Below are 12,692 nucleotides of genomic sequence, written 5' to 3'. Positions count from 1 at the left end.
GTTGGTTGTGTTCACTTGTGTTATCTTTTACTAATATTTAAATTTGTTTGATGATCTGAAACATTAAAGTGTGACAAACATGCAAAAAAATAAGAAATCAGGAGCCAACACTTTTTCACACCACTGTATATATATATATATATAGTGCTGTTCTACTGAACTTTCTATTCATCAAAGAAAAAAACACAAAAATATTAAGCATCACCATATAAAAAACTGATCAAATAAATTATTGAGCATTAAATGAGCATATTCGATTGATTTCTCAAGAATTATATGACACTGAATGTCGAGTAATGGCTGATGAAAATTCAACTTTGCCATTGCAGGGAAAAAAAATAATTTTTAAATAGATATTAGAAACAGAATTTTATTTGAACAAAATTAGACTATAGAAATGGAACTTTTAGTTGTAATATTATTTCACAATATTGCTGTTTTTACTGTATTTTTGATCAAATAAATGCAGTCTTGGTGAACATAAAGGACTTATTTCAAAAACATTTAATCCCAAACTGTTGTCCAGTAGTGTATGTATTTAGAAAACATCTATCTCTCCCCCTCCATATATGCATTTATATGTATATGTACATATATAATCTATATGTATATATTCATCTACCGATATTATATACAGATTTCTGACCTACTTTGTCTTTAACTTAATGTAAAACATTAATGGAGAAGCAACATATCAGGAAGGAGATGTAAGATGGAACACTCACAGCTCCTGTCAGCATGTCATACATCAGTGCTCCCAGACTCCACCAGTCCACAGCCCGGTTATGGCCGCTTCTCATGAGGATCTCTGGTGCCCTGAAAGAGGGAGAGGACAAGAGAAACAAAGAGAGAGAGACGGAATGAATGAGTGAAGAGAGAAAAGGCCTGCACACCAACCATTTTTTGTGCTGCAGTCTTTTTTACTTTGACCTAAATGACACCGGAGGCCCCAAATAAGGCTTCAGTTGACATGATTGATGGAGTCTCTGACCTCCATGAACTGCTCTGTATGGACTTTCAAGAGGCCACATCATTGAAAACATGATTTTTCTTGCTCTTTTAAAGTGAAGTTCAAGTTGGTAAACAAAACAAAGCTCCCTTTCTAGCCTACACAGACCATTTATTTGAGAAAAAGATGCAAAAACAGGCTGCTTAGAAATTTTCATGGTTTGTACAACATCAGTATCAACTTGGCCAATTCTGATGAACTTTGTTTTTAAAATAGCCATTTACATCTAGAAGTTACATTAGCATAAACAAGTTTGTTTAAAGGTGCACTAAGCAATATTTGAAAACGCTTTTGACCACAGTGTTGGACCGAGTCCCAAAACACACTTCCTGCCAATCAGCAGTAAGGGGCGTGTCTAGTATGGATGGGGAGAAGAAAGCGCTCCGCTGGAGTGCACAGGACTGATATTAGCAGATCGGGGGAACAAAAAAATAAATAAAATAAAAGGGAAATATCAGAGGAACAAAACATTAAAAAGAAGGGTTACGATCAGGCAAGAGGTAGGACCTGCGTAAATATCGGAGCAATGTCATCTTCCACATGAAATGGAGCTAAACCATTCAAACATTAAAACACACTCTACTACCAAACACATTCGACCTGAATTACCATAGTAACACACATTGCTTTCACTTATTCATGACATCATACCCTCAGCCTGAAGGCATAGCAGATTCCGTCATCATCGTTGCCAGGGTTGTGTACGGTGATCGTGATTTGACCAAGTACATGTTCCTGGATCAATATCCTTGTTGATCTAGGAACATCATTCCAATCAACCAATCAGAATTGAGAGATAACTTTTCAGGAAATGTCAGTTTTTACAATCACAATCAGTTTTTGCTTACAATCAGGATTAGGTGCTTCTACACCCTTGTTAATCATTTCCCTCTGATTTTAGGAATAAATTATGGGTAAGGTTAGGTTTAGGGGTAGGGATTGGGTTAAGTCTGTATTTTTGGACAGTAATGTTGATCCAGGATCAACAAAAGATGTTGATCCAGGAACATGTCTTACCTGGCAAAATCACGGCGACCGGTTGTGTACATACGTGTGGGGCGGAGATATCAAAATAGGTGCAGGGTCCTGTTGGGGTATGGGCGTGTTTGTTTTGGTGCTTTCAAATATCAACATCGTTTAGCAAAATTCGCTTAGTGCACCTTTAATTGGGTGAAAATGTGAGTTTGTACATACATGTACTCTATGGTTCCACAGAAGGTGTGTGTGACGGTACCATCGTGGATCGACTCCTTACAGAGTCCGAAGTCGGTCAACTTCACATGACCTGAGATGAGAATGAAATGAGCACATCCAGAGGAGAACAGTCTTTATTGAACAGGCAGTGGTGCAAGTCTGAGGACTATCTGGGATAAAAGGACAGAGGTCTGCGTGTGTGTGTATGAGTGTTTTATTACCATTGTTATTGAGCATGATGTTCTCTGGCTTCAGATCTCTGTAGATAATGCCTTTCTGATGAAGGTGACCCAAGGCCATGGAAATCTCTGCCAGGTAAAAACTAGGAAGGAAATAAAATTAGAGGGTGGTAGGTAGTTAAGCAAGTAAGTAAGTAAATAAATAAATAGTTTACAGAAATTGAAATGCTCACAAAATCAATGGATTCAAACATTTATTTTCTTTGTTAAACAAAATTAAAATTGTATTATTATTGTAATCACATTCAAGCAATTTTTAAATTGAATGTTTTTATGTATTTTTTTTTTTTTATATTTATTTTTTTAATGTTATTTCCAGATATAAATTAGGGTTCAAAAGATTCCTAATATATAGTGCAAAAGTCATCCAGGCCGCTTTCAAGGTGATTTATTCCTTTTTGGAGCTTGACAGCTCTTGGTCACAATGAATTGTTGTACAGAAAAGAACTATGTAAAGACTCATTAAAAATATTTTTAAATAATTAAATATGTGTGTGTGTGTCTTACAAAGAAAAAAATAACATCATACAGGTTTGGAACGATGATGAGGGTAAGAAAATAATTACAGATTTTTAAAAATGTTTTTTTTGGATAGAACAACCCCTTTAATAATTCAAAAAAAATAATAATGAAACTTTTAACAAATTAACAGCTATATTGATCATTGCTTCCAATAATTTTCAAAGAATTTCATATATTTGGTCGGACAAACTACCAAAGCAGCATTTGGGTAGGCAGTACAAACTACATTTGTTAAGCCAATGAATTTTGAAAGCCTCCTGGACAAGATCAACGTTTACACACAACAAAGGCGTTTCAACCAGACAGCAGACAGGTCATCTTGACCCCTGATAAGACTGATAAAGCTCCACTTACCAGGCTGTGTCCTCCAAGAAGATCCCCTCCCTCTCCAGCTGCATGAACAGCTCTCCACCTGTTACAGAAACATGATTCCAGATACATTCTCGAAAACAAGTCATGATTCAAATTTTTCTCAAAGCCAAGACAAATAATACTACTGCTAGAATTTATTTCCGTTCAGGATTTGGTGACTTTTGTCCTCAAGGAAGCAAAAGTAGCTGTTTTGAACTCACCGCTTAGGTACTCCAAGATGAGGTAAAGTTTGCCTCCAGTCTGAAAGGCGTATATGAGGTCCACAATGAAGGGATGCTTAACTTCCTCTAGGATGCTCCTTTCTGCTTTAGTATGAGCAGTATCCTTTGCATTGCGAACTATCATGGCCTGTTGAAACAGACAAAAGCAACAGAATACATTAAGAAATTTTGTGTTTTTAAGTAAATGCCAAGCACACAAGCAATGTCTGTACGTTTTCTTCCTGTGAACATCTATTCGATGGAGGGTTGTACCACCCCTAATCACAGCTGTGAACTCATCAGGCTGGTGTCATTAATGCTTTTATTGTTGTTGCAATAAACAGACGTGTGCAAATCTAATTTGGGAATGGAATCCGGAGCATTTCAATCATGCAAACCACAGAGAACAATGCAGCATCAATCTCAAAATAATTAAACTGCATCCACGGCCTCAGTACACAGCCATCGCTTGCACTGCTTCTGTTATAGAGTGGTGTAAAGATAATTTAGCTAAAACAGCTACAGCGTACAATGAAGACTCTACTAAGTATTGATAAGAGCAGATCCACATTCTGTTGGTATGCAAATCTGGTCGACTGAGATTGCATCATATTGTGTGACCACATCATATCTTTCTACAATGTTGATAAATGACCAAATCTGCCACTCATGCGTGGTCTTGCCAAATTAGACTCTGTTAAGCATGCTATTATAGTGCCTTGTGTTCTAAATACCTTAGACTAAGCATTTTAAGCAAAGCCATATTCCTACTATTGAATGCTACAGTGTGTTTCTGTTATGATCCACTTGTTTGCAAATGCAAAGTGACAAAAGTTATTCTAATATTAAACAATTTGATCAGCTGTTGCGAAAAGGAAAAACACACTAAAACTATACAAACAATCATTATCAAAACTGTTTATAGGTAATGATGAAACATTCCTTAGACATTATTCACAGGCCTGCAGCAAACCACACCAATACAATCTGTTAACCAGCAGGACCAGGCATGATGGAACAACCCATGCTGACTTTCAGGGAATTTTAGGGGGCCATACCTTTTTCAAGACCTTCATGGCAAATATCTTCCCAGAATCTGCCCCTGTTACCTTGCGAACTTGAAAAACCTGTTTTTTTAAACAGAAAAGGACCATTAACATATATAGGCTAAGATGACAGTCCAATAAAAATGGCACAGTTAGATCTACAATAAAAATCTGCAAACTAAAACTAAAAGCATTAAAACCTCAGTGCAAACAAATTACGTACAATATTGTTTTCAAAAGTCAGTAAGATTTTATTTTACAAAAATTAATGGATAATATTCAGCAATGATGCATTAAATTGATCAAAGGTGACAGTAATGACATTTATAATGTTACAAAAGATTTCTATTTCAAATTAATGCTTTCTATTCATCAAAAAATTCATTTAAAAATCCTGAAAAAATTTATGAAAGCAACAACTCTTTGCTGAAATTTCAGCAAATTGCAAATACTTTAAATTACATTATAAACTATTAAAATAGAAAGCATTCATTTTAAATTATAATATATCACAATACCACTGTATTTATTGTATTTTTAATCAAATAAATCAACATAAGAAGCTTCTTTCAAAAACTCTTACCGACCACAAACATTTTTAAACAGTAGTGTTGGCTACATTATTCTGCAGCATTATTTATGTGTTCAAACTACACCACATGCAGGGAGGAAACACTGGGTAGCACTGCTAGTCTTGCTTACCTTGCCATATCCCCCTTTACCCAAAACACGAAGCAACTCAAAACATTCCGGACGAATCTGCTCCGTGCCTTGATTCACACTGTTCTCGGAGATCTCGAACTTCTCGCAGTCTTCCATACTGCTCCAAAACATTAAAATATCAGCATAAAATATCAAGAGAAGACATTTCACTTTTTGAGGGGCTAAATTAAAATGACATCATCAAATTACACAAATATAATTATGAGCACTTTGACATACTCACAATTCAAAGCCACTGCACTGGTCCATGCATTCATTACTCTTGGCCTGTGGACAGAAACAAACTTTTGGTGTTTATGGTAGGTTTAGAGTGTTTGAGGTGTGGACTGCAGTTTTTTTTTTGTTTTTTTTTGTATCTCTGCAGCTTTTCCACCAAATGCACAGTGTGCAGATCTGACACGGCCATTAAAGCACAATCTATACCAGTGACTGATGCGCACTGGCTCTTTTCCATCAACTGGAGTATCAAGGTCACTGATCGCTGTTATCACATTACAAGACCCAGCCTAACAATACAGAGAGTGTCCGACCAAGGCAAGTTGGACCTACGGAGGATTTTCTGTGGTTTCAGAAGTAATTCAGGAGCAAAGCTAGTCTAAAAATCTGACATGAGAACTTCTGTCAAACTTTTGAACACTTTTAGCCTCTAATGTCTATTTTGCTTTAATTTCAGTGATATAAAAAGTAACTGCAGCTGAAATGTTTTAAAAGTTGGTCACTGAGTTGGTCACTATGTCTGGCTAATATGTGCTTAAAAAAAATCAGCTAGATAGAATATCTTCAGTTTGACCAACTGGTTTATAGCTGGTCCAAGAAGATCCACCATATTAACAACCAGCTTGAACCAGCTAATGTCCAGCTTAGACCAGCTAGAAACCATCTTAAACTAGCTTAACTATATTAAGCTAATTTATACTCTAAAATCGTATTAAAACAGCCAAATATGTCCACTTATAATAACGATATTGACATGATATATATATCATGGTAAGTACTTTGTAAATCTATCCTCTGTAAAACATTTTAAACCATATAATAATCATACAGTAACGTTACCATGGTAAATATTAAAGTACCATGGTATTGTCATGTAATAGTTTACTACAGTAGCCATAGTACTTTTCTGCCGTGTTTCTGAAGCGTGTAAGGTGCCGGGTCGATCCTCAGGACGGTCCAGGCGATGCGGAAAAACTGAAACCGAGCCGGTTAAGTTACCGGTTACATACATACCCCGTCGGCGAGCTCCTCGTCCGACACGTTGTCCTCCGGCGGGTCCAGGTCGATATCAAACACACCAGCCATGGCCACGGTCTCTTTACACACTCCAATACCGGAATAACGATGAATACAGACACCTCATGGTCCGGCACGACTAAACAACGCCATAACCGGCTCTGGTAACGTTACGCAACGTATTCCTACGGAGATTAACTACCGGTAAACGATAATCACGGCGAACAGCGAGTTTCACAGAGCGTCAGTGCGCATGCTCCGGAATGTGTAAAACAACTGTGAACAACTAAATTTACGTTTTTATTTATTTAAACACAAAATGTTTTCCATTTTACTCTGGAAGGTTGTAGCTGAGGTAAATGGGTGTAGGGATACAAAAACACGTCATTCTATGTGTATAGGAAGCTGATTTTACTTGTAGTACCGCTTCACTGCCAGTAGGTGTCGACAAAAGACATTGTTTTGCTTTTGGCAAGAGCTTCAAGTGCGTGCTGATAGCTACTGCATAATCAGTAGTGTGCCTGTTCTCAAGCATAATTTAATTATGAAATAACTACAAGTTTCTTCACCTGATTAGAGGGTATAAAGAAAGGTTTTCCGAAGTTGTACACAAAACAACGATTATTGGGGTAACGTTACGTTGTAAAATACTATTTCAGTCTTTCTGCTTCGAAGTTTCTTTGTAATCGTCTATTTTTTTCAAAGTAAATCCCACACTATTTTTTCAGTATGTATACACATAGCCTATATACTTACATTTCATTTTATGGTATCATTAAAATATTTTGTGTTGCTTGAGCATATTTGTGACCCTGGACCACAAAATCAGTCATAACAAGTAGCACGGGTATATTTGTAGCAATAGCCAACAATATGATATATGTATGGGTCAAAATGATCGATTTTTATTTTATTCCAAAAAAATCATTAAGATATTAAGTAAAGATAATGTTCCATGAAGATATTTTGTAAATGTCCTACCGTAAATATATAAAAACTTAATTTTTGATTAGTAATATGCATTGCTAAGAACTTAATTTGAACAACTTTAAAGGCGGTTTTCTCAATATTTAGATTTTTTTTTTTCAAATAGTTGTCTCTCAGCCAAATATTGTCCCAAACCATAGGCTACATCAATGGACAGCTTATTTATCCAGCTTTCAGATGATGTATATCTTTCGGAAAAATTACCTTTATGACAGGTTTTGTGGTCCAGGGTCACATTTGATTTTGTGTACAATAATTAGGCCTAGGTGTCTTACCGTTTAGATTTGGGAGGATATCGATGTAAGAGAAAAGTTTGATCTTTTTGCCAATATTGGATTATTCATGAAGGGTAATTCTAGTGAATGAGGGTAATTATTCAAACCTTTCTTCCTATCCTAAACTACTTAAAAACGTTCAAAAGTCAGCAAGCTCGCCAAAAGGCATGGCTGGAAGAAAGATGCAATCTCACACACTATACATTGTTACAAAGTGCCGGATAGCCACAATTCTCTGCTCCCCACTTTAAAAACCACATGAATGGATCACAATGGGCACTTTGTGTCACATATGCTCCTAGCAGAAAAAAAACCAAACACTATGCAAATTATAGTTACAGGGACTTTCCAAAGTTGTATGTTTTTGAAAACGAGGCATAATAACTCATTCATACTTTACACAACCTGACACCAAAACAATGCACATCACAATGTATGGCTGTTGATAGACTGATAATATATCAAGCTATTTGAAGCTTAATTGTTTGCAATAAAAATATTGCCTCATGTTGTAGATTGTAGACACAGATTGTTCTGTTCCAAAATGTTTAGAATGAGCAGGAAGCTAACCGTTGATCAAACTCTCATTCTTCTGCTAGTTTTAATGATACATACCTGTGGGTTTTGTGAGAGGTAAAGATACCCAGTATCTGCGTCAGGTAACGTTTACACCTGGTTCTGAGTCAGCTTGGGTGTGACAGTGTTCTCCTGTTCGGTGACAGCACATCATTGATTCATATGACGGGTTAAAGCCCCCGACTCACCTGAAATTCAGCAGAGTTTTAATTATGAATACAGTTGCTTTTGAAAGCTGTAAACTGTATATGGGGAACTGTTACAGTTTTACCTTCACCCAGATAACATGCACTTCGTGTACGTAAAACGTGAGGACACTTTAATTTAGGCCTACAAAACTGTTAATATGCACATTTTAAATTATTATTTTATATTGTAATAATTATAATAATAATATTATTATAATTTTTCAAAATAATATCCAAAAATTTTCACCTATGCCCCCTACTGGTTGCTCGAGGTAAGTTACGCACGTTGAAAATCTAACTAAACCCGCAAAAGTGTGGTGTTTGGTCACATGCTAAGCAAGAACACCTGACCTTATTGTGCAACCTACACAAAAGATTGGTCATAAGATGGAGGAGGGTTAAGAAACTACAACTGAACATGTCAAGCCTTATTTGAATATTAAAACCTGTTTGAACAAGTGATTTGCATGATGGCGAACCCTCAGGAGAAGCTCGTAACTCTAGCTAGTGGGCGTGATCGTTCCTGAATTAATCACATCACCAAAGGACGGGTCACCCAACAATCATTTCATTCTGACAGGATGAATATGATATTATACAGGATATTATACAGTACACATATTTTCGTAGTCGTTTTTTTTAATAATCAGTTCTTATTGGCGCATAAAGGAATGACATTTGCAGGATTTACTATTGCAACTTCACTTTTTTCAGTGTTTATATATTTTAAAAAGGTTATCTTTATTTTCATAAATATGTATTTATGTATAAATGTATATATTATTATTATATTTTATTTTTAACGGCTCATATTTTTGTTAACCTAAAATGTTAACTTAAAACATTCTTAACTTTAAATTTCTGAAGCTTGTAGCAATTACATTTCATTGCCTGCAATTACGGTTGCATGATGTATTGCTCTGCATTAAACAAACTTTGATGTGAGAAAAACATACTATAAAACTCAAATAACAAAATACATAATGGCTCTCATTTTTTAACTTAAACTTTTGCAGAAATTACATTTCATTGTCTGCAGTTATTGTTCCATGTTGTATTGTTGTGCATTAAACAAACGTCGATGTCTGAACAATATACTGTAAATCTTACTACAAAATTTCATATTTTTTATATTTGATCTCAACTTACATTTTTTTATTTTACCTGGACTTTGAATTTCTGAAGCTTTTTAATTTCATTATTTTTTATTCATCTTTATTTTAATACATGTGTAGGCCTATGTATAGAATTTTTTTATTTTACCTTAAATTTTAAACTTTAAAAATTTACCTTAACTTCAAATATCTTCAGCTTGCAGAAATCACATTTATTAGCCTGCAATTAGTGTTGCATGTTGTATTGCAGCACACTAAACAAACTTACAATATATCATAAAATTCGAATAATAAAATATATAAAACAACTCAAAAACCAGGAGACGGATTGACATTTAATTCATTCATCTTTATTGATTCACACTCAGGACACATACACAGACATACATGAATGGCAGAGGGGGTTCCCTGAAGTACAGGATGTTTTGAACAGTTAGAGGAAATGATACGACTCTACTGTGAAAGCCAAGCAGATCACCCTGTGGTTTTACAATGGAGAAAAACAGAGGGAATTGCTTAATGAACATCTTTTTAATTTAATAACAAATACCAGTTGCACATGTTAGATAACGACTGAGCAGTTATAGGACAGAGAGAAAAAAAACTGTAGAGCAAGTGCAAATGAAGGGGTGGGCAAAAAGATCTGTCATAACAGAGTGTGTTGCAATAAGGTGTGTTCTTTCTGGATACTCAAGAAATTCAAGTGGACAAAACCAAATGCTGAACGTGCGCGCGCGCACATACGCCCTTCAACGAGAAAGGCTACGCAGAAACACGTCAATCACGCTCTCTGTAAACACACACCTCGGAAATATTTCTTTCATAACGACCCCTCTAAAATTAGACACCAATATCGAGACAAAAAAAAAAATATAAGAATTTCAGAATAGAAAAAATATGGTTATAAAAATGACAACTACTAATAATAAAAAAACAGATAGCGATTTTAAAAAAACGAAGATATTTACAGGGGATGAAAAAACCCAAAATGTCAGACAGCCTACAGACTGTTGTCGCCGGGCTAATGTAACAGCCAACACCAGTCTGATAAGCTATTTGACACACTGGGAGAGACTTGTCCACAGTCCACACCAATAAAGCCACATAATGAATAATTAACTCACCAATGATGAGACGAGAGGGTGGGGCTGGACGAGGGGCGTGGCCATCAATTCTAACAATATAATGATTTAAATCCCGTTATGGAAGAACCGAAAGCTTTCTTCCCCTCATTCAACGGAGCACTGTGTGAGATAATCGAAAGCAGCGTCTCCTTTCTGTCTCACCCTGGCTGTGTTTCGAATCCTAGCGAGGCTCCTACCTAGACAGCGTTTTCTGGGGCATCATCGTCGCGCTCTAACGTTAGAAAGACTGTCTCGCTAGATTTTGAGACGCAACCTCTCTCGCGCGTTCCCCTTCGCTCTCTCTCCCTCTCTCTCAGCAGTGTTGCCATATCCGCGTATTATAAGCAACTTTACATCAAGTCAATTATAAATACTGGCAATCGCGCCTTGCTGTTTTTGGGTTTGTTTGCAGAAAACATGCATGTTTTGAGATTTCAAAGTTACAGGCATGTAGAACTGTATAAAACAACATAACATTTATTATTCGTACAATTTACCAGTACAATTTGCATTATTCTTGGTCAACAGAGTTTTTTTTAAGTTCGTATTACTTTTGTATAAATTAAGTTTTGAATTTGTTATTAATTCAGATATCAAATTGTATATGTGAAATCTTTATTTTTCCCAAAAGTATATACTTACATGAAACATTATTTTGTTAATTAGTCATTAATGTCATAAAATCTGTTTATTTTTATTTTATATATTTTAAATCTCCGTAATCTAAATGTTTCATGCTGATCAATAAATTCCAGCGTTTCCATTGGCCTGCTTTTTTCACGAGATCTGGCAACACTGCCTCTCATCCTCTACGCCAGCAGCGAGTGCATTGAGTTCAGCGGAGGGTTCGTTTAAGGTAACGGCAAAAGAAAATCCACACGGTTCCGTTTTTTTATACGCCTGCAGCTTCCAGAATCACATACAAGGGCAGCGTTACAAAAAGGCACCGAAAAAATCATTTCACAAGCAATTAAAAGAAAAAAAGACGCGAAAAGAAGCGACGGACAAGACGTTTGCCTAGCTGCCTTATGTTCTGCCACCAGTGTAGTGGTTCTCAATCTGGTCCCGGTGGCCCCCAACACTCTACATTTTAGATCTGACACACCCATTTCAGGACACGGAGCCTCTAATAATGAGTTGAATCAGGTGTGCTAGATTAAGGAGACGGTCAAAATGTGCCGTTTTGGGGGACCACCACGGCGCTAGTTTCTAAAAATGCTTTAGCGTTTTAAGTTGAAACTACTCGACACTGTAAAAGAGGCAAGATACTAACCTTTCAAATTGACAGACAATCTGTTAGTCAAATCCAATCTAGCAGCGGGCATCCTCCAGCATGACCGGATGCTCTTCAGATGTATAGAATATGAGCGTTAAGGAGCTACGCGCGAAACGTGGCAGCCGCCCACGCACATATGTGTCCGAACACACACGCGCTTCATAATCTGATTGAATGCGTTATTGCATCTGGTGGAGTGGCCCTGTAGTGAGTCATGTGGTTACACACACACACATTCGCTCTCTCCTTCTCCCTCTCCTCTTTGGATCTCTGGAAACAAAACAATAACTCTAGACGAAAGGAACATTATGATTCACCAAGCTTTTAGAGCGCAAGACGATCGTTCCTCAGAAGTAATGTAACGCAAGCACTAGTCAATATGCATAACATCTTATAGCGACTTTAGAGTCAGCGTTTCTTTACATTAACTTCCTGTTATAGCTACCTAAATTCAAATTCTGAAACTATAATTATATGAGCGCTGTGAATTGGTTATATGCTGAATTTCAAAACACATAAAGTGACTAACAACGCATTTTAAAACTAAATTAATGCAGTCTGTCCCTTAAATGTAATAGACTACACACAACATAAGCCACAGTGCACCCCAGCA

The 12,692-nt window shown here is 36.4% G+C and overlaps 1 protein-coding gene across 1 annotated transcript in view; it reads right to left on the bottom strand.

Annotated features, from left to right (window-relative positions):
- The window catches only part of LOC107747022 (ribosomal protein S6 kinase beta-1-like), a 15,050-nt gene extending 8,136 nt beyond the window's left edge, over window positions 1–6,914 (bottom strand). The window contains exons 1-9 of the mRNA XM_016561436.1: window positions 6,536–6,914; window positions 5,529–5,572; window positions 5,285–5,402; window positions 4,595–4,663; window positions 3,537–3,684; window positions 3,319–3,376; window positions 2,425–2,525; window positions 2,204–2,294; window positions 726–816 (exon numbers count right to left, since the gene is read on the bottom strand). Coding sequence (XP_016416922.1) covers window positions 726–816; window positions 2,204–2,294; window positions 2,425–2,525; window positions 3,319–3,376; window positions 3,537–3,684; window positions 4,595–4,663; window positions 5,285–5,402; window positions 5,529–5,572; window positions 6,536–6,607 — 792 coding nt within the window. The 5' untranslated portion in view covers window positions 6,608–6,914. The remainder of the gene's footprint in view (window positions 1–725; window positions 817–2,203; window positions 2,295–2,424; window positions 2,526–3,318; window positions 3,377–3,536; window positions 3,685–4,594; window positions 4,664–5,284; window positions 5,403–5,528; window positions 5,573–6,535) is intronic.
- Between the last annotated feature and the right edge of the window lie 5,778 nt (window positions 6,915–12,692).

The sequence above is a fragment of the Sinocyclocheilus rhinocerous genome, unplaced genomic scaffold, assembly GCF_001515625.1.
Source record: "Sinocyclocheilus rhinocerous isolate Xijiao unplaced genomic scaffold, SAMN03320098_v1.1 scaffold708, whole genome shotgun sequence".
Taxonomy (NCBI): domain Eukaryota; kingdom Metazoa; phylum Chordata; class Actinopteri; order Cypriniformes; family Cyprinidae; genus Sinocyclocheilus; species Sinocyclocheilus rhinocerous.
The sequence above is the reverse complement of the archived record's forward strand: the minus strand, read 5'-3'. Positions and strand labels throughout refer to the sequence as shown.